The sequence below is a fragment of the Onychomys torridus genome, chromosome 17, assembly GCF_903995425.1.
Source record: "Onychomys torridus chromosome 17, mOncTor1.1, whole genome shotgun sequence".
Lineage (NCBI taxonomy): Eukaryota > Metazoa > Chordata > Mammalia > Rodentia > Cricetidae > Onychomys > Onychomys torridus.
This window is the reverse complement of record NC_050459.1, coordinates 10237925-10258232: the sequence shown is the minus strand read 5'-3', so window position 1 is coordinate 10258232 and position 20308 is coordinate 10237925. Positions and strand designations below refer to the sequence as shown.

Below are 20308 nucleotides of genomic sequence, written 5' to 3'. Positions count from 1 at the left end.
CTTACTCCATCCAGGAGTGGATGGGCTCAGAGCTGTACCTGATACTACTGTGCATGTTTTTCCCTCGCACACTCCGTCCCTCCAATGTCTAGCTGGAGGGAGGCCTCACCAGCCAGGAAGAGTGCTGGCCAGGCCCTAGGGAGCAGCTGGAATCCAGTCACATAGGGAGGGCTCCTGTGCTCAGTCTGAGTGTGCAGAGAGCCTTTCAAAGGGCTGACTTCAGGCTGCTCCTGTTCTCTTCAGACTGGGAAGGTAAACCCTGCAGCCCTGCCAGCAACCCCAACAGAGTATCCCTGGAGGGATATATTCCCTGTCCCCAAAGGCCCCTGTGGTGACAGAGCAGGAAGCTCAGGTTCCAGGGTTGGCTTCAGAAGTCAGAGGCACATGCTGCTTCTAAGGGCTCCTGTACTGTCTCTTGCACCCCCAAGATGAGGGTGGGGTACGTTAGGATGACGAGCTCTCACATCATGCATACAGCTGCTGTGGTCACTGGAGAGGTTTCCCAAGTCCTTACAGATCCCACCTGGGAGCAGAGGACACTGCAGATGGGTGAGCTGCCTACTCTGGCACAGCCTGGTCTGCTCCAGAGCTTCAAGGAAACAGCGCTGGCCTCTTTAGCTCACCCCATGTTTGATGTGTATGTGGTTCTTATGACACAGGTGTGGCTCACCTGGAGACTCTAATCATATGGCCATATTATCACTAATTAAGACTCACCTAAAAGGTAGGCATGGGGAGTACATGCTTCTTATCCCAGCACTGGGAAGCAGGATAAGCTTAAAGCACTCTGATACACAGAAAGTTCAAGGCCAGCCTGAGCTACATGGAATCTGCCTCAAAACAACAAACCACTTAGCATTTAGAACCACGACAAGTAACATTTAGTTTTCTCAAGAGCTAAACAGAGGCTGGCTATCCCGACAGTGTCTCAAACCTAAGCACATGAGCAGCACAATTTACCCCTCCCCCCCATTCCTAAACACCATCAGCAACACTCCTAAGACTGTCCAGTGGGTCACAGAAGCACACAGGCCAGACAGACAAAAGAAGGAGACTTTTTATTAGCATCGTTACAGGCAATGCATTACGTGAGCTGGTCCTCAGTGTACAACCCACCTCCGCCGCAGGGCAGGTCAGCAGTGTGAATCTACTATTGTACACAGTGCAGAACAGGGCCACCCTGACCGCCAACAGAAGACTGGAGATCACTTTACAAAAAGTAAATAAAAATAATGCCATTTTCTATTTAGAAAAGTGCCAGCTCATGGATGGCAGAGCACAGAAACACTGGTGTTGTGCCCCAGCCAGATGCCAGACTCCGGCCCCCAGGCCAGGCAGCCCAAGCCAAGTGTCCAGAGGTTGACCCTGTGCATGCCTCTACGGCAGGGCTTCCCTGCTCTTCTTCCCTTCTAGCATCTACAGTGTGCAGCCTAACGATCAGCCGCCCTCACCAGGCCCAAGTGTCCGGACCAGAGATTCCCTTTGTAAGGCTTAAATCTGAGTAAAAGAATGAAGAAACCAAACACCAAATCTTAACAAGTCAAATGGGGGAGCCCGTGCAATTCTGAAAAGGCTTCTTGTTCTCTTTCTTAGAGCTCTACTTTGGTAACATTAACATTAACCAGTTAGCAAAATATTTAACCCAGTTAGCAAAATTAACACCGTCATCTCAATAGTTATTCCTCTGTGCATAGTAAATGTTGCAAGATGAACTTCACATTTATAAAGCAGATTTGAAAACAGTTTGCCAGCAAGTGTGCCTCCCTCCCTTCCACACCTATCTAAGCTGGGGGACATAAGAACAGGCCCCTGTGCGTCTGCGCCCCCGCCCCGCCCCAGGCTAGATGGTCTGGTAGCCAGCGTGACTCCTCTTCCTGCCGATGAGGTAGGCGATGAGGACGATGAGGACCAGCCCTGCCAGGGCTCCGCCAACGGCAATGGGGATCAGCATGTTGTTGCCATCCTGCACACACTCTTCCACTGCGACAAAGACAGCCGGTGTACTCTCCAGGGTCACCCTCCCACCTACTTGTTCCCCAGGGGACCTCAGGAAGCCTGCAGACCTGATGCTCTCTATCCAGCTGGGAAAATCCCAGGCACACTCCACCCACATTAGAATGAGCGGGCAGCTGTGCTGTCCCCTAGACACCGGTCCCTCGAGACAGGAAACGCCCTAGAGACCACTTTCCCTCCTCAATGGCTTCCCTCACTCTCGGCATCCTTGCCTGGGACTGCAGTTTCTTCCTCACAAGGCAAGAGAAAGGGAAAGCTCGCTGTGGAGAAAAAGGACTCCCTGCCCTAACATCCTGGTTCCACAATAAGATGGAAGATGCGTCTGCTGCCACGTTTCTACGGATGCTACTTACCAGACCCAAACCTGTCACTTTCCACCTTGAAAGCCTGGACCTGGACACTGAAGACATTAAGGGAAAACGCCTTGCTGACGTAGATGTGCTCTTCAGTGTTGCACTTGTAGGAGTTCCCGAGCGTGGCCTGAAGAGCTCTCAGCGAATGGTTGGAGGCGGTGAACGTGGGCTCTGCAATATGAGAACAAGTCTGCTCAACCGCAGGCTACACTGGACGAGGACAGGAACCACAGGAAGGAGGAAGCGAATCTCACCTGTGGCATCGGGAAGAGTCATGTTCAACTGGACTTCTTGTAGGAAAAACAGGCTAGAACTGGCATTCTGAAAGAAAAGACAACCATCAGTTACCTACAGCACAGGTTGGTGTCATCTGGCCATAGGACTTCTACATTTGTAGCACAAAAACAAAGCATACATTTCGGCTAGCGCATTCCAGACTTTTTTTTTTAAAGTTTTTCTAGACAGGGCTCCTCTATGTAGCCCAGGCTGTCCTCAATGTTACAGAGATCCACCTGCCTCTGCCTCCCAAGAGCTGGCATTAAAGGCGTGCGCCACAACCGCCCAGCTCCAGACTTTTTTCTTTTATACAGGGTGTCACTATGTAGACCAGTGAAGTCTTGAACCCATGCCCCCATCTGCATCTCTCAGTATTTGGATTATGAAACATACATCAATATGCTCAACTCCTCTCAGACCTCTGTTAGGACCAGTTTATCCACTAAAATTGAAACAGAAACCATGCTATTAAAAAAATCTTTTGAATAGTACAACAAAGTTAAAATCTATTACAAGAAATTACTATTAATGAGCTCATTTGTGTGCCATATTAAAATATTTATGTTGGCTGGGAGACATGCAGAGGCTTTGGGCATATACATTATTACCCAGCACTACAGAAATCCACCCCCATTTCCCGACTCACAACAGGTCTTCCCCAAATATGTGCAGACTAAAACACCAGTGGGTACTTGTTGGTGAGAAGTGAGGATGGAGACTTAGAAGCCCTACCATGCAGAGTGGGCAGAAAAGAGGGAGACATCTTCCTGAGGGAGTACTGGACTCTTCCCCTCAGTCACTGAAGCTCACACCAGCCTGCACTCCTGACTGCCGCCACACCAAGGGCATGAACAAGGTACACAAGAGGAGCCTAGCGAGCATGTTCCACGTGATGAGATAGAGCAGAGCCTCACCATCCCAAACTTGAGTTCCAGGACACTGTTCTTGTTCTCCACTCTCAGGGTCACCACATGGAGACTGCAGGTCCCATGAGCTGTGTCATTTGGACTGATGTTGAATGCTCTGGTCACAGTCTGACAAGAAAAGCAAAGGAGTCATCACTCCAGGCTCTGGTGACCCTCTCAAAACACAAGACACCACCACGAATGGCTAATGAAGTAAACACGCCCACTCTAACAAGTCAGGAGAACTGTTAACCACACTTGTGCCGGTTTCTGGGGTCCCAAACGGTGTACTATTCAGAATGCTGCCTTGCACCAGAGGCTTGGACTGGACCTTATGATGGCTATTCTTGGTGTCAACTTGATTACCCCTAGAATAACTAAAACCCAAGAGGTCGGGTATACTTGTGAGGGATTTTTTTTTTCCCTTAATCATTTGAAGTGGGAAGACCCACCTAAAGCTTATTTATTTATTTATCTATTATTTTCTCGTATATTACATCCTGACTACAGTTTCCCCTCCCTGCCCCCATCCACTCTTCCTCTATTTCCCTTCAGAAAGAGGCAGGCCTCCTAGGGATATCAACCAAACATGGCCTATCAAGTTGCAGTAAGACTAGGCACCCGCCCTCATATTAAGGCTGGATGAAGCAACCCAGTGGGAAGAAAAGGATCCTACTAAAAGCAGGTATAAAGAGTCAGAGAGAGACCCTGACTCACAGGAAGACCAAGCAAGCTACATAACCCTAACATATATGCAGAGGTCCTAGTTCAGACCCACGCAGGCTCCCTGATTGTCCATTCAGTCTCTGCAAGCCCCTAGGAGCCCAGATAATTCGTTCTGTGGGTTTTCTTGTGGTGTCCTTGACCCCTCTGGCTCCTACAATCTTTCCTCCCCTGGGAGGACAGACCTTTAATCTCTGTATCATTTAAGGTGGGAAGACCCACCTTAATCTGGTCACACCTTTTGTGAAAGTGGAAGCTCACACTCTGCCTGCTTGCCTGCTTGCTCTTGCTAGCATGTCCGTGCCCCCACTGGCATTAGAGCCTACTTCTTTGGGATTCTGGTGTATCCAGAAGACCAGCTGAGACATCCAGCCTGGTGCACTGAACAGCTACTGGATTCTTGGACCTTGCACTGGTAGACAGCCATTGTTGGGCTAGCAGGACTAAGCCTGTAAGCCATTCCAATAAATCAGAGTGTGTGCGTGGGCGCGCACACACACACACACACACACACACACACACACACACACACACACACACACACACGTTGTGGTAGTTTGAATGAAAATGACCTCCACAGGCCCACAAAGAGCGGCACTATTAGGAGGTGTGGCCTTGTTGGAGGAGGTGTGTCACTAGGGGGCTTTGAGATTTCAGAAGCTCAAGGCAGGCCTAGCGGCTCTCTTCCTGATACACACAGATGTAGAATTCTCAGCTACCTCTCCAGCACCATGTTTGCCTGCATGCTGCCATGTTTCCCTCCATGGTGATTATGGACTAAACCTCTGAACTGGGAGCCAGCCCCAATTAAATGTTTTCCTTTAAAAGAATTTCTGGTTATGGTGTCTCTTCACAGCAATAGAAACCCTAAGACTATCTACCTATCTAAAATATAAATACCTAGTATACACATGTACACATATATATCCAGGGGATTTATTAGAATGGCTTACAGATACATATTCTTTCTCTAAGTTCTAGTTCCCTAGAGAACACTGACTAAAACAGACCTGGTGCTTTTCCTAGCTTCTCCAGCCTCAAGGCCTCAGCAGGTCCTTCTCCCTCAGGTGTCCTTTCTAAATAGCTAAGACTACAGGTGCATACATCCACCCTTGGCCTGGTTCAACCATTCAATGGAAAATGTAATGCTAACTAGGATCAAGGCACTTCTGTGAGATGCCTAGTTAGCATCAGAGGCTTCTGTGGGCAGATGGTGTGCCATAGCCCACTCAGACAAATGCAGCTCAACTCAGAGCAGTGGACAAAGAGCACGTGGGGCTCAGATCAGCACTGCCTCTTGTTCTGCACAACAGAAGGTATATTAAGCAACAACCTGCAGTACCAGATTACTTCATGAATAAATCAAACCCCCATTCCTCCCTACCATGTTGTCCTTCTTGAAGTAGGTGATGTTCATCTGCAGTGCCATAGAGGCAAGCAGGCAGGTTCCGTTTTCACCAGTCACATTGTATTTAGTCACAGTGGGGTTTGTGGGCACAAGTGGTGGCGAGGGGCTGGGCGGCGGTGAGGGGCTGGGCGGCCCAGTGGTTGGAGAAGGTCCATCCTGTGTGCAGCGTGTCTCTGCAGGGACAGGAAAGAAGTTCAAGGTCCAGCTTGCTTCTGACTACCCCAGATGCTGGAGTGCATGTCCGAACTGGAAGCACCACTTCTGAACTCTGCAGGACACTCCACACCCCACAACTGTCAGGTACATGGACAGCAGAGAGAGGACCCAGAGCACCCTAGCGCACCTGTCAGCACCCTGCCCCCAAAGGACACATATTCTTCCATCTTAGCCTGCCTTCTCAGTGGGCATGTAGGCACAGAAATCCTCTACTAGGAGGCCAAGAGAAAGCCTCACCCTACCATAGGGAATGATGTCTAGGTCATATCATATACACAAAAGTAGCATAAATTCAAGTGTTCACATTGAGTTGTCATCACAGGAAGGCACTGTGCTAGAAACAAGACAGGGGCTCTTGACAGTCAGGCCCTGGCCAGGCCTGTCATATATAAGAACACATCGACTAACTACAGCCTAGTACTACTAGCAAGGGTGTGCAAGAGCCTGGAAAGAAGGGGAGGGGAAGGAAGGGAAGGTCTATTTTTACAGGTTGCTTGTTATTTCTAACTTTTCAAGGCCATGGAAGGATCCTCTCGAATGTTTAAGTTTCACCTAACAAACCTTCAGAATTAAGATATGAATACTCGGGCTGTAGAAATGGGCTTGATGGTTAAGAGTGTGTACTGTGAACCTCAGTTAAATTCCCAGCACCTAAGTTAAGCAGCTTACTACAGTCTCCCACAGCTCCAAGGAAGATCCACACTTCTGGCCTCCTCAAGTATGTGCCCATATCCAGAGACGTACACATAACTTAAAAACAAACAAACAAAAAAACCAAAAAACCGCAATGATGACAACAAAAGAGCCCTGAATCAACAGGGTTAGAGATGGTTCAGTGTAAGAGCACATACTGTTTCCAGTACCCAGGTTAGGCCCCCACAACTGCCTTAACCTACACCTCCAGAGGACCCAATATCACTGGCCTCTACAGGCACCCATATTCGTGTACAGACTCTCACTCACACACACTCAGTTAAGAGAACACCCCCCCAACAACATCAACAAAAGGGATAAATAGGAGTCTGCTGGTGAACTGGGAATCCCAGTGCCTAACAGATGTCACTCTGCACCATAAATCTGGTGAGGCCTTGGTATGGCTATTCTCAGGCCTGTAGCAGCATACCCACAGTCCACTACAGGTTGAGAACCCTCTGCCCGACTAAACATCTTTGGCAGAGAAAGTATCTGTTTTTTCACAAAAAAGTTGACAAGAAAGCCAGCTCCACCTACTCTAGCTGGTGCTTTACTTCTCTAAAAATCATTTTATTTTATGTATTTAAGTGTTTTGCCTGAAGCTGGACAGTGGTGATGCACACCTTCAATTGCAGCACTCAGGAGACAGAGGCAGGTGGATCTACAGAGTGAGTTCCAGGATAGCCAGGGCTACACAGAGAAATCAAAAGCAAAGTGTTTGGCTGCATGTATATGAATGCCTGGTGCTCAGCGAGGCCCGAGGAGGGCACTGGATCCCCTAGAACTTGAGTTAAGACAGTTGGCAAGTTACCTGGATGCTTGTGGTTCAAACCGAAGTCCTCTGGAAGAGCTGCCAATGTTCTAACTGCTGCACCATCTTTCCAGCCCCATTTTATTTCCTTTCAAGTAAGGTTTGTCAAGTGCCTATGAGGATTTTGATCTGACCCTTTACAGTTAACAGAAGGAACGATGCATGAGGTGTGTCTGCCCGTCCTTGTCAAGGCACCCCATGCTACTTACAAACAATACACGTGTACACACTCACAGATTTAATACATTTATGTTAAATAACAATTATTAGTAAACCATAAAAGCAGACCAAGACTATAAAAACATATTTCTCAGGCTCATTAGGTAGAGAGGCATGTGCAGGCTTAACGCCTTGAAGGAGAGCTCTGGAGCCCATACAGAAGAACAGAACTGACTCCCGAGGGTTGAACTCTGACATTCCCCTACATGCATACAGGTACTCAAACACACAAAAGGATTATTTTTCAAAAAGAAAAACTAAACCACATTTGCACCCCAAACAATTGAGCAGGTTCTCCAGACAGAATATTAGCCTACAGCTGGATAACCTGGAGCTTTGGCACTGCAGGTACTCACTGCTCCCAATTTCTGTCACTCTACCTAATTCATCACAAGCTGCCTGTGGAGGCACTTCAGAGGATAGCACCTCTTAGAAAGGCCACCACCTGCCTCTCTTCACCTCCAAGTAGACAGAGCTCCAGTTGGTTTGAAAATAACTGCATGGTAGGTAGTCAAAGGACATGTTTGACTCTGGCCTCTGTCACTAACCACACAATGGTAGCAAGACTACACACATCTATGGAAAGGGGCCATTGCTGTAATACCCATAGTTTTGTTTGGAAGAATAGTTGCAGCGAGGTTGGTAGAAGGACTTGACCCCAGTCAGCATCTTTCAGAACCACCCTATTTCTCCTAATTATATCTGGCTTGTATGTGTTGTATGGGGGGTATCTTTTACCCTCTGTTCTATCAAGAACACCATTGTCACTGGATCAGGAAACAGAAAAGCACATCTGTAGTCTGAAGAGATGGATCAGTAGGTTAAGAGCATCTGTTGTTCTTCCAGAAGACCCAGGTTTAATTCCCAGTACCCACTGGGTGGCTCATAAGCGTCTATAACTACAGTTCCAGATGATCTAATGCCCTCTTTTGGCCATCTTGGACACCAAGCATGTACATGGGGCAGACAGATATACATGTAGGCAAAACACATGCACATAAAATAAAAACTATTTTTTTTTTCTTTTTTTGGTTTTTTTGAGACAGGGTTTCTCTGTGTAGCTTTGCGCATTTCCTGCATTTCCTGGATCTCTCTCTGTAGATCAGGCTGGCCTCTAACTCACAGAGATCTGCCTGATTCTGCCTCCCAAGTGCTGGGATTAAAGGTGTGCGCCACCACTGCCCAAATAAAAACTACTTTTTAAAAAAAGGAAAAACCCAGAGTTGGGGATTTAGCTCAGTGGTAGAGCACTTGCCCAGCAAGCGCAAGTCCCTGGGTTTGGTCCTCAGCTCTGGCAAAAAAAAAAAAAAAAGATAAAAAATGAAATAAATAAAAATTAAAAAAAAAAAGGAAAAACCCCTAAAAATCAAACAACCCAGTACTATTTGTAACACGACTGTACATATTTCAGACTGGGGTTCTATCACAACTAGGCTTCACTTAAGTCAGCACATGAACATCTGTAACTAATCCAAGTGGCTATGTTGCCAGGCACAGTAGCACATGCCTTAATCCCAGTACTTGGAAGGCAGAGGGAGGTGAATCTCTAATTTTGAGGCCAGTCTGGTCTACAGAGTGAGTTCCAGGACAATCAGAGTTACATAACAGAGAGATCCTGTCTCAACAAAACAAAAAAAGGGGCTGACCATGTCACAGCAAGGCTATGCTTCTAGACACTGACCTTCTCAGTCAGCTCCATATGCAATGGAATACTTTCTTTTTCAACTTTAGGTGGAAGAACAGGGCCTGCACTAGTGTGCCACCTGCTGAGAAAATATATGCCACATCCCTTGACCTTCAACTGAGAACACTGAGAGACAGCCTGAGGTAGCTCTCTCCAGCAATCACCAGTCTTCCATGAGGACTGCTGAGGAAGCCTGAGAAGGAAAACCAAGCAGGGCAGGTCCAGGGTTTTGGAAGACTGTCAAGGCCAGGTAAGTCTGGGACAAATCACATGTCCTCACCTTTCCATGGACAATTTCAGAGCTGACTGATTGGATTTGGGGCAAAGGGGCATTAGGGCCCACTAATTTGGTCAACAGGTACAGGCCAGAGGTCACACCTCCCTCAGACAGGTAAAGCCAACCCTAGAGCTTGTCTGAGCTGGTTTGAGGAAACTGGCTTGCAGGTAGAGTATTTTGGGAGTCTGAACCCCTAACCACATCCCTCAATGTCCACAAGATCACTCTTCTGCATCTCATAAATGACTGAGACCAACTTGTTTTAATCAATTTTCTACTCTCTTAATCCGAACGTGCCCACTCTCATCATCAAAAGTTACCATCTCATAATAGCAGAAGGGCTAACAGACAGTGGTGCCGTCTCATTCCACTGTGCAGGGTGTCACCTGCAGCCCTCAGCCCAGCACCTTACCTTCCTTGCTGAAGTTGTTATTTGACAGGTAGGCCTGGATAGTGGCATCGTGGAGTGTGACAGTCACATTGCCCATGTGGATCTGGACAGCACTCAAACATCGGTATGTTTTGTTGATGTCTGCCTTGATGTCAGTTATGGAGTCCACAGAGTGGATCCCTGTATCCAAATCAACAAACAAAACAAAATGCAATTTTTAACTGTTTGCAGTACTCAGTTGAAATTGACTTATTTATCATCATCTTGTATTCTTTTCTTTTGAACCTTTAAGAAGGGTTTTACTAGTTTAAAAGAAAAACCTCAGGGCAGGCAAGCTGTAAATCTCAGTGGCTGACTGAGGGAGGAAGGTGGAGAAGAGGAAGGGGAATCCATGCCATCTGCAGCAAGCCAGCATGCAGTCGCCACACAGTGGGGAGTGAAAAAGCCTGAAGTAGCAGAGAAAACATACTTAGCCTCTGGCCAGCATCTACAAGAAAAAGGAAGTCATCATTAAGAAAGGCAGGCAGACCTAACAGACCCTCATGTGGCTCTTGGAAAGGTTAGTGTTCTCCACCCTTCCCTTCGGTTTTGCATTTTGTCCCAGAGGTCTTACTTACCCTTGGTGCTGGCATTGGTGAAATATTGTGTGTCTGACAAGTTGTAAGTAAAATGCATGTGCTGGACACGGTAACGTGTTGCATTTCTTGTGAAGCTGAGCATCAGTGAATATCCGCTTCCAAAAGCAATCGTGAGGCTGGGTTCAGAAGCATTTTCACTACCACAAGAACTGTTACTGTTCAGTACTTCTGCAGAGGGTGGCAGGGAAAAGGTAGCGTTCTGGAACAAATACAATTCGGACATAACTCCGTGAGAATGTACACTGCTAAGAGACAAGAGGGACTATACGTAGACTGATAAAAGCTTAACCTTCAATGTTAAAGTAGTCACTTACAAAGACTTTACTTGGTACAGTATTTGTACAAATTGTTGGGATACAGTATAATTCAATACATGCAAACAACGCATATGACTTGAATTGGGGTGGTCAACATTTCCATCCCCTGTGCACTAGGAACCTCCAAACATTCCTGAGTATTCTGAAATACTAACAGACCGTGGTAGGTATGTGTTCTATAGGAATAGTGTTTTATAAAGTATTTATTCAGTTTTAACATAACCAATAAAAAGTTTACTACAGTGTCACTACTAACAGAAATAGGCTGACAAATGAATCAAGTGAGAGAACTGATTTAGTAATCATAGTTAAATCTGCTTCTCATTCATTGTGTGCCCAGCTTAATTCTAATACTCAGGAGGCTGAGACAGGAAGATGGGGAGTTTGAGGCCAGCCAGTACTGTGCAATAAACCACAACATAAACATATCCACTTATAACAGAACCAAAGTCAAAATTACCTTGAAAGTAAAGAATCTAATTTGATGCTACTACTTTTTTTTGGAACAAAACTATCTCTTTAAAGACTGTTTCCTGGGGTGAGAGATGAAGAGGGGCTGGTAGAGCATCTGTCCAGCATGCAAGAAGCCCTAGGCTCATTCTCCAGTACTGCACACCCCAAGTCAGATGGGGCAAGCCTGTAATCCCAGTACTTGGGAGTTGGGAGCTAGAGGATCAGGGATTCAGGTCACAATGGGGTATGAGAGACTCTGTCACTCACAAACCAACCAACCAACCAACCAACCTATACACCCTCACCAATCCCAGACCCCAAAACCACATAAGAGAAGTCAAAAGCTGAGGAGGGTAAAATACTTCAGTGGGTAAATACACCTGCCATCAGGCCCAATAACCTAAGTTCAATACCAGGGCCCACATGGTAGAAGACAATTTTCTCAAGGTGTCCTCTAGCTTCTATTGATACACTGTTGCAGACTGCTCACAAAGTGTACATGCACACACACATGTACACACATGTAAATGTAAAAAGTAAACTAGAGAGGCTAGAGTGACTGTTCAGTAGTTAACAACACTGGCTGCTCTTCCAAAGCACCTGGATTAAATTCCCAGCATCCACATGGTGGCTCACAACTATCTTGAACTCCAGTCCCAGGGGCTCTAATGCCCTCTTCTGGCCTTCATGGATACTGCACACATGTCCTATGCTGCACTGACATATATGTAGGCAAACACTCATTTACAAAACAGAAGTAGTAGGATTACAGGTGTGGTGTATCTCATGATCCATGATGCATTTAAAAGAGTAATAGCATATAATGAGTGTGTGAAATGCCCACAAGCAGGTAATTAAAAAGACATTTTAAATATAGGTTACTCATCTGCTAGCAATCTAAGAACTATATAAAGTTTGTACTCATCTGTATAAACACAAACTTGTTTTAATGTAACCACTGAGAACATCTTTTTGTTTATTTGTTGAGACAGGATCTCACTGTGTGGTCCTGACTGGCCCAGAACTCTCAGCTTGGTAGACCAGGCTGGTGGATCTCTGTGAGTTCAAGGCCAGCCTGGTCTACAGATGGGAGTTCCAGGACAGCTAGCACTACACAGAAAGAAACCTTTGTCTTCTTTGTCTTGATGGGAGGAGGGGGGGGGGGAGGAAGGTTTGCCTGCCTCTGCCTCCTTCTGAGTGCTCAGATTGTGTGTGTAACACCAGGTTCAGCCCACTAAGAACATCTTCCCCAAAGGAAGGCAGTCTATCGCATTTGCGTGTCAAGCCACCGCTTAGACCCATCTCTTGGGATACAGGGACTGTCTGAAGAAGATCAAAACTCCAGCTGTCTGTGGACCTTGAAGAATGTGAGAAAACTAAGTGGTACCCAGGAAGCATTTGGCCAATGTGCTGACTACCACAAGTTCCTACAAGGTGTCTGTCAACAACCACGATGAAATCCAGACTGTGATCACTCCACACTGGAAGCAGAATGCAAATGGTCTGCTATGGCTGCAGTTTGCAGCAGACACCAGCAGATCACCTATGGACCTAGAAGCCCTACGCCCCAGTGAGAAGGGCAGACTGAGGTACGATAATTTTTCCGAGTCCTACAAGTGCTGGTGTCTCCTACCTGAGAACCATGTTCAGTTTCGTAGGCGGTCCGGAAGAAGGCAGAGAAGTTGGCCATTATACAAGCTGTACCATTGCTGTCTTTCACCACAAACAATGCTGAGGCACCGTGGGCAAGGCCTGCTGCTTCCAGGAAAAGGAAACAATCACATACCTACTTCAAAGTACAACTGTTATTCCTGTTTTCTGTAACTTTCATTAAGATTCACGGTGTTTCATAAACACTGAACCAGACAAGTGGATTATAGGCTCGTGTCCTAATCCTAATCCCTCAACCCTGGATCCCCTAAGAAAACTGCCATCTTCTAGGCTGTCCCATCAATTTGCCAGCCCCGCCTACAGCTCCTGAGTGCAGTTATCAGGGTACTTTACCCTAGGCATATGTCCCTCAGAGGATCTAACTAAGATGTGATGGGGCCTGAAAGGTACACCTCAAGCCAAGCATCAGCCTACTGCAGAAACCCAAGGGAGAATCTGTAACTAGTAGTTACAGTTGGGCTAGTTTTTGTTTTTTGTGAGACAGGGTTTCCCTGTGTAGCTTTGCGCCTTTCCTGGAAGCCCAGGCTGGCCTCGAACTCACAGAGATCCACCTGGCTCTGCTGGGATTAAAGGCATGTGCCATCACCGCCCAGCCTGGGCTAGTTTTTACCTCTCAGACCAGGGAGGGGTGTGGCAAAAGAAGTCATGAGCTCAGACACAGTACATGGACTCCACCAGCTCATGGCTGAGGGTCACTGGGCACATCCTCAATCCATACAAGTGAGGGCTGCTCTATTTGTGGAGGTTCAAGGACTTATGGAAGCACTGAAGTTTCTCAGTAAATAGTCTTTGCAGGACATTTCCTCTCTGGCTGTTTAAACAAACAAATAAATACAGCAAGCTAGTAAGCCTCACACCTGTAATCCTAGCACTGGGGAAGCTGAGGCAAGAGGATCACCAGCCTGCCACCTGCAGTGCAGTGCAGAGACCCATCCACAAACTAATAAACAACCCATGATCCTAATCAAGATGCCCAGCAGCATGTCAGAAAAGCAGTGCTTTTAGCTGGGCATGGTGGTGCACACCTGTATTCTCAGCACTCAGGAGACAGGCAGATTTCTGTGAATTTGAGGTCAGCCTGGGCTACAGAATGAATTCTGGGTCAGTAAGACCCTGTCTTCCTCCCCCATGCCCCCAGCAGCAGCAGAGGACCACTAGTACGTTTCATTACCATTACAGACAAAGCCAGGTACTCTTGCCACACGACTCCACAGGCTTATCAGCCACCCCTGTCCAGCAGCAGGTGGCATGCTGTGGCCTGTCTCTGCGGCTACAAGTTTACGTGCACTCCTCTTCCAAGGACACATCACTTGGGGGTGAGGCAGGAGCACAAGCCCCAGGCTAGGATGTTCTACATAGTAAATTCAAAGCCCAAGAGGGAACCATGGCAAGACTCCATCCTAAGAACAAACGAACAACCACCAATAGAAAAATCTTACTTCCTGAAAAAACAAATGGACTTCAATGAACCCAATTTATTTCACTCCTGCAACTTTGAAAGAAGTAAGAATTTTAGAAACTACTATCCAAACCCAAGAGCCTAACTGGAAGCTCCAATGCTCTCTTCTGACCTCCAAGGACAAGAGATACACATAAACTCTCTCAGGCACATACATAAAAATAAACATTTAAAAAATACATGGTTGTCTTGGTTAGGGTTACTATAAGCTGTGATAAAAACACCATAACCAAAAGCAGCTTGGGAAAGGATTTATTTGGCTTACACTTCCATCACTATTCATTACTGAAGGGAGTCAGGACAGGTACTCAAGCAGGACAGGAACCTGGAGGCAGGAGCTGATACAGAGGCCATGGTGGTTACTGACTTGCTTCCCATGGCTTGCTCAGTCTGCTTTCTTATAGAACCCAGCACCACCAGCTCAAGGGTGGCACCACCTACAATGGGCTGGACCCTCCTCTATCAATCACTAATTAAAAAAATGACCTATAGGCTTGTCCACAGCCCCATCTTATGGAGGCCTTCTCTAAACTGAGGCTCTCTTATCTCAGATGATGCTTGCTTGTGTCAAGTTGGCATAAAACTAGCCAGTATATTGCTGGGTGGTGGTGGCGCTTGGGAGGCGGATCTCTGTGAGTTTGAGACCAGCCTCGTCTACAAAGCAAGTTCCAAGACAGACTCCAAAACTACACAGAGAAACTCTGTCTTGAAAAACAAACAAACAAACAAACAAACAAACAACTAGCCAGTATGGTGGCATCCATGCATAATTCCAGAACTAGATAGGCAAAGACAGATCACACCAGTATTTGGCCAGCCTGGTTTACCTACCAAGTTCTAGGCCAGCCCATGGCTACATACCAAGTCCCTGTTATAGAGGAACAACTGAAACCAGGGGTCAGAGAGATGGCTCAGTGGTCAAGAGTACTTGCTGTTCTTCCAGAAGACCCAAGTTTGAGCCCCAACACCCACATCAGGTGCTTACACTTTTCTGTAACTCTAGTTCCACGGAGTCCAACATCTTCTGGCCTCTGTGAACAGCCCTCACATATACATAAGATAAAATATCTTAAAAACAAAAAGACCAAAAACCAAAACCAAAAAAATTCCCAAATCTGTAGCCTGACCAATGGCAGGAAAGGTCACTATTGCAGGCCTAAGGCTTCCTTGCCTGGAGATGTCCTTAGCAGAAGGCTTTGAGGTCACACTCACCAACACAACTGATACCCCCATGGGAGCACACAGCCCAGCTTTAACCAGGCTGTTTTTTCATGCGTTTTCTTGTCACCCTCGTAATTTGTCAACATCCTTCCCCCAAACTAGTAAACATGCATATTCAAAGGAAAACCAAGTATTACTATAATTTAAAATGGACTCTGTAGCTTTTGAGAACATGACTCTCCTCGGTCCCCAGTTGCTCCCATCTCTGGTGTGTTTTTCTCTTTCTTAATAAACTGTCTTTAGTTCTACTACCTAAAAAAAATAAAGGGGGGGACGACGACATGACCCGGGGACTGGAGAGACAGCTCAGCAGCTAAGAGCACTGGATGCTCTTTCAGAGGACCCAGATTCAGATCCCAGCAACAACTTGTCAGTTCACAAGGATTCCAGAACCACAAGATCTGATACTCTCTTCCAGCCTCTATGAGCACTGCATATACATGATGCACAGACATAAGCAGGCAAACACTCATAAGCATAAAATAAAAAGAAAAAGCTAAAATATTTAAATAAAATGGGGGCTAAGGGGACAGCTTAGTGATTTAGAGCACCTGTTGTTGCAGAAGACCTGGGTTTCTCAGCACCCACATGGTGGCTCACAACCATCCAAACCATCTATAATTCCAGTTCCAGGAGATCCAATGCCATCTTCTGATTGCCACAAGCACTAGGCACATACATGCAGGAAAAACACTCAGACATCTAAAGCAAATCTTTAAAAAAAAATTTTTAAAGGCGTGCAAAACTTAAATCTTTTAACAAAAAGAGCCCCCCCCCCCCCTTACAATGTCTATGGCAATCCTGGGCCTGGGACAGGAACAGCTGTCAGGGACCCAACCTGCCTACTAATGGACAACTTGCTCATTTCCCACTTCTCCAGGGGTCAAAGGGCAATGCTGGCTAATTCTTTCACAACACTATACTACAGGAAATTCCCTTCCCTGCAACTAGTAAGGCAGTGGGAAGCACACATGCTCAAGTCAGAAGCTCTTCAGTTACTAGCTACGTGACCTTGGGCCAGGAGCAGCCACCTAACCACCCTGAGATTACACAAGTGAGACAGGAAGAACAGGGCCCCAAGGCTGGCTGACAGCACTCTCAGCAGCTCGCCATTTCATCGAAAAGCCTTGCTACCTGGTCACTCTTGATCTGGGGGCTCCCTTGCTTCCTTCTTTGCCCAGGATGTCCTGGAACTTAAGTATGTTGCCACCATGAAGATCTGCTTAACAACTACCTATGACACATTCACTCTGTGACAGGCACTTTTCAAAGCATGTTTCCATCAGGTCACTATGACAGCCCTAAAAGGCTGCCTGCCACTACAATGATTGAGATGGAGAGGTCCAGAGACACTAAGTTGCTTCAAGGTCACAGCAAGTGAGTGGTTCAGTTTTTGTTTCTTTGGTGCATGGCCTGCTGACCATGCTGCTTCTCCAGCTCTCGGTGAGGGAGTATATTGGAAACTACCCTGGGTTACATCCATATCCATAGTGAGGCCCCTGTCACCAACCAACCACACCCTAACTTATCTTGGCTTGATTCTTTTAAATCCTGTTTCTTCTTATCTAGGGACACATAAATCATCTTTGAACACTTCAAAGACCAAAGTTCCACTGCACACACTGAACTACCATCTCTAGAGGGAGGGTCCTCCCTCTGCTTCCACAAGGCTGGAACATGCTATGCAAGCTGCTGTGGGAGAAAGGGACATGTGTCCCTTTCTAGAAAGCTGCATTTGCTTAGGACCAGCTCCAGACCACTGCTATACAGCTGGACATGCCTTCATGAAAGCACCATGCACTCCAATGTGTCAGGACAGGAGGCTGGAGCTCTTAAGTGAGCAAGAGACAGGCTATTCCCAGTACAGGTGCCAGATGCTACAGTCTACATGTGCATAGTTAAAAGGCCAGGTCAAGATAACAATGTCTAAGTTGGGTCTAACAGAATACCTATTCAAAGTCATACAACCACAGAACGGTTTTATCACCAATCTAGTGAGGAATTCAAGATCCCATGATCCAGGGTAACATTAATTAGCAAAAAACAGATCTAATACTTCTAGACTGACAGAGCTCATCCAGAAAGGGGAAGGTCATGGGGTCAGTCCCAAAAAACGAACAGTAGTCCCATTAGGCAACCATACACACTAGTTTCAGTTCATACTAGTCTGCTTTCTATTAAGAACTTAAACACAACGGCAGCTCGGAGTTAGCAATTACTGTAGGAACATCAATAATCCCAAAGTTAGAATTTATCTAAAGAAAAAATTATTTCTGAAGTTATGAAATTGAAATAAATAGTTAAGTAAGACCTAAATCAAAGTTGTTAAAGTTCTTTTGTGAAAGCTGGGGCATATAGTATACAGTACTCAATTATTGTCAAGATTTTTCTCTCCACTTTATTTAGTAAAAGGATTTCGCTACCTAACCCAGGCTGACCTTCAATTCGAAATTCCCCTGCCTCAGCCTCTCAAGTCTAACAAGTGTGAGCCACCACTGGTTAGTTTTATTCATCGAGTGCTTATTTATTTATTTAGCGGAAGGCAGTGTTCTAGTCCTGGCTGTCCTGGAACACATTATCAAGACCCAACTGGCCTGTTAAAAAGAGATCCTTCTGCTTCCCGATTGCACCACACCAGCCAGAGGCTAGTTTTAAAAACATGAAATGAGGCCTGGCGTAGTGTCCCACGGCTTTAATCCCAGCACTTGGAAGGCAGGGGAATACCAGTGGATTTCAGGCCAGTATGTTCTCCAAGGTTGAGATCCTATTTTTAAGAGTAAAGAAAAGAGAAAGTATAAACAGCCTACGGGTTTTACATAGTTTTGGCTGTGCTGGAGATTTAACTCCAGGCCCATAAGTAATGTTATTGTATTGCTGAGCTACTTCCAAGCCCTGTGAGCTCTTCTAATAAAGTCATTCCGACACGACAGAACTTGTTTCCGCAATTCCTGTTCTAGTTACAACTACTGAACCGTGAAGGGTCACAGGTCCCTTAGCAAGGTTTGAGACCGCCGAATAAGTGCACCTCTCTTCACTCCTAGATCCAAGAGTTCATCTCATACGAGGGAAACCAGATGCCACAAAGTCACGGTCACAGAATCTGGGGGTCCGATGGGTCTTAAGAGGTGCTCGGGACATCGTGAGCATGTGGCCCCGGTGAACTCTCGCCAGCCACCTCTCTCGGGTCCTGCAGAGGCCGGCACTGCAGCTAAACCCTCCGCGTTATTGGGGTACGGCGGCGAGGGAGGGGGCCAGAGGCGGCAGCACCCATTCCTCTCACAAGGGAGCCCGGGTGCCACCATCTCGGCTCCTCCCGGAGCGTCTCGGGGTCACCGGCTGGGCTCCCACAGCCGCATCTGCGTCCTGAGGCCCGCAAGGGCTCCGGGAAGGCGAGCGCCACTGCGGAGCCGGCCGGCCGGTCGGCTCGAGGCCTACTCGACGCTCGCCCGCGGCCCGGGGGCCCCCTTCCCGTCCGTCCCGAGACGCCGACCCCGCCCGGCCCTCCCTCCTTCCCTCCCTCCCGGGCTCACCCAGAAGCAACAGGAGCAGCGGCCGCCGGGCGCCGGGGGCCGCCATGGCGCGACGCAGCCGAGGCCGGGGTGCGGCGGTTGCGCGGGCGGCGGGGCCGGCGGGAGGGCGCGTCCACCGACTCGAGAGACCCGGCAGCTGCGGCGCCGGCACCGAGAGGACCCTGCGGCCGGCAGCGCCTGTCACGTGAGCAGCGCCGCGCCCGCCGGTCACGTGAGCCGAGGGTCTCGCGAGAGCGGCCCCTGGGCCGGCCGCTTCCTCCCCACATCTCCCGGAGCCTCCGCGCCGCATGTGATTCGGTCACGTGCCGGTCGACGTCATGTGAGCCGCCGGCCACGTGACGTCCCCTCCCCCCCCCCCCCCCCCCCCGCGCGCAGCCCCCAACCCACCCCATCAGTCCTTTCCCAGTGTGTCCCGAAATGGAAAGTAGGTTGTGGCTCGGAGAAAGGGAAGAAGAAACGCTGCCGGAGAAAGTCAGGGTGGAAACGGGAAGCCGTGAAGGCTGCTGGACCGAGGCCAGCAGGCCCGGCTGCATGCCACCAGCTGCAGGGCCACTGCCCAGTCGTGGGCTGACATCGTGTTCAGGTTCATGCCAGTGTTTACATCCAGGACAGTGTGCATATCTGTTTCCAGGTGGGTATTGACATCTGATCCCATGCCCTAGTCCCAGGCTGGCCGCCACTCTCAGGCTCACGGGCTACCTCTGGGCCGGGACTGGTGTCTAGGGCCAGCCACAACTGTGTCTTTTCCGTGGTCCGGGCACAGGACAGTCCTAAAGGGCATGCAGATGGTGCCAAGCGGTGGTAGGAGAGACACATTTACTTTAAAGACAAGAGTTCACTGTATATCCCTAGCTGGCCTCAAAAAAGTTCACCTCCCTCTGTCTCCTGAGTGCTGGGATTAAATGCATGGGTGCAGGGTTTCTGAGCACTCCTGATTGTGGAACAACATCTTGTTGATGGTCATCTCACTTGAGATGATTGAGAATTTCCATGAAGAACTCAATACTAAAACATCTTCCTCTTTTATGGATGTAACACTCAAAACTCCGG

The 20308-nt window shown here is 47.7% G+C and overlaps 1 protein-coding gene across 2 annotated transcripts; it reads right to left on the bottom strand.

The window, feature by feature from the left end:
* Positions 1–1035: 1035 nt before the first annotated feature.
* Positions 1036–19528, bottom strand: Lamp1 (lysosomal associated membrane protein 1). Of its 2 annotated transcripts, XM_036166958.1 has the most exons (10): positions 19259–19516; positions 13011–13132; positions 10587–10806; positions 10439–10456; positions 9991–10149; positions 5655–5851; positions 3557–3676; positions 2621–2687; positions 2367–2537; positions 1036–1980 (listed from the first exon to the last, which is right to left on the bottom strand). In XM_036166958.1, exons 1-10 carry the CDS (start codon positions 19302–19304, stop codon positions 1841–1843), a joined length of 1260 nt encoding a protein of 419 aa, XP_036022851.1. In that variant the 5' UTR covers positions 19305–19516; the 3' UTR covers positions 1036–1840. The 2 variants fall into 2 exon arrangements, with proteins under 2 accessions (XP_036022851.1, XP_036022852.1); XM_036166959.1 differs by lacking the exon at positions 10439–10456 and having other exon boundaries at positions 19259–19528.
* Between the last annotated feature and the right edge of the window lie 780 nt (positions 19529–20308).

Bases quoted from the DNA above. Each gene is read 5' to 3' on its own strand.
- Lamp1 (XM_036166958.1), bottom strand. From the start codon at position 19,304: ATGGCGGCCCCCGGCGCCCGGCGGCCGCTGCTCCTGTTGCTTCTGG. The intron at 2,688-3,556 runs GTGAGGCTCTGC...CTTTTCTTTCAG, and splicing joins TGGAACTCAAGTTTGGGATG to AATGCCAGTTCTAGCCTGTT. The intron at 1,981-2,366 runs GTAAGTAGCATC...TCTTTGTCGCAG, and splicing joins AAGTGACAGGTTTGGGTCTG to TGGAAGAGTGTGTGCAGGAT.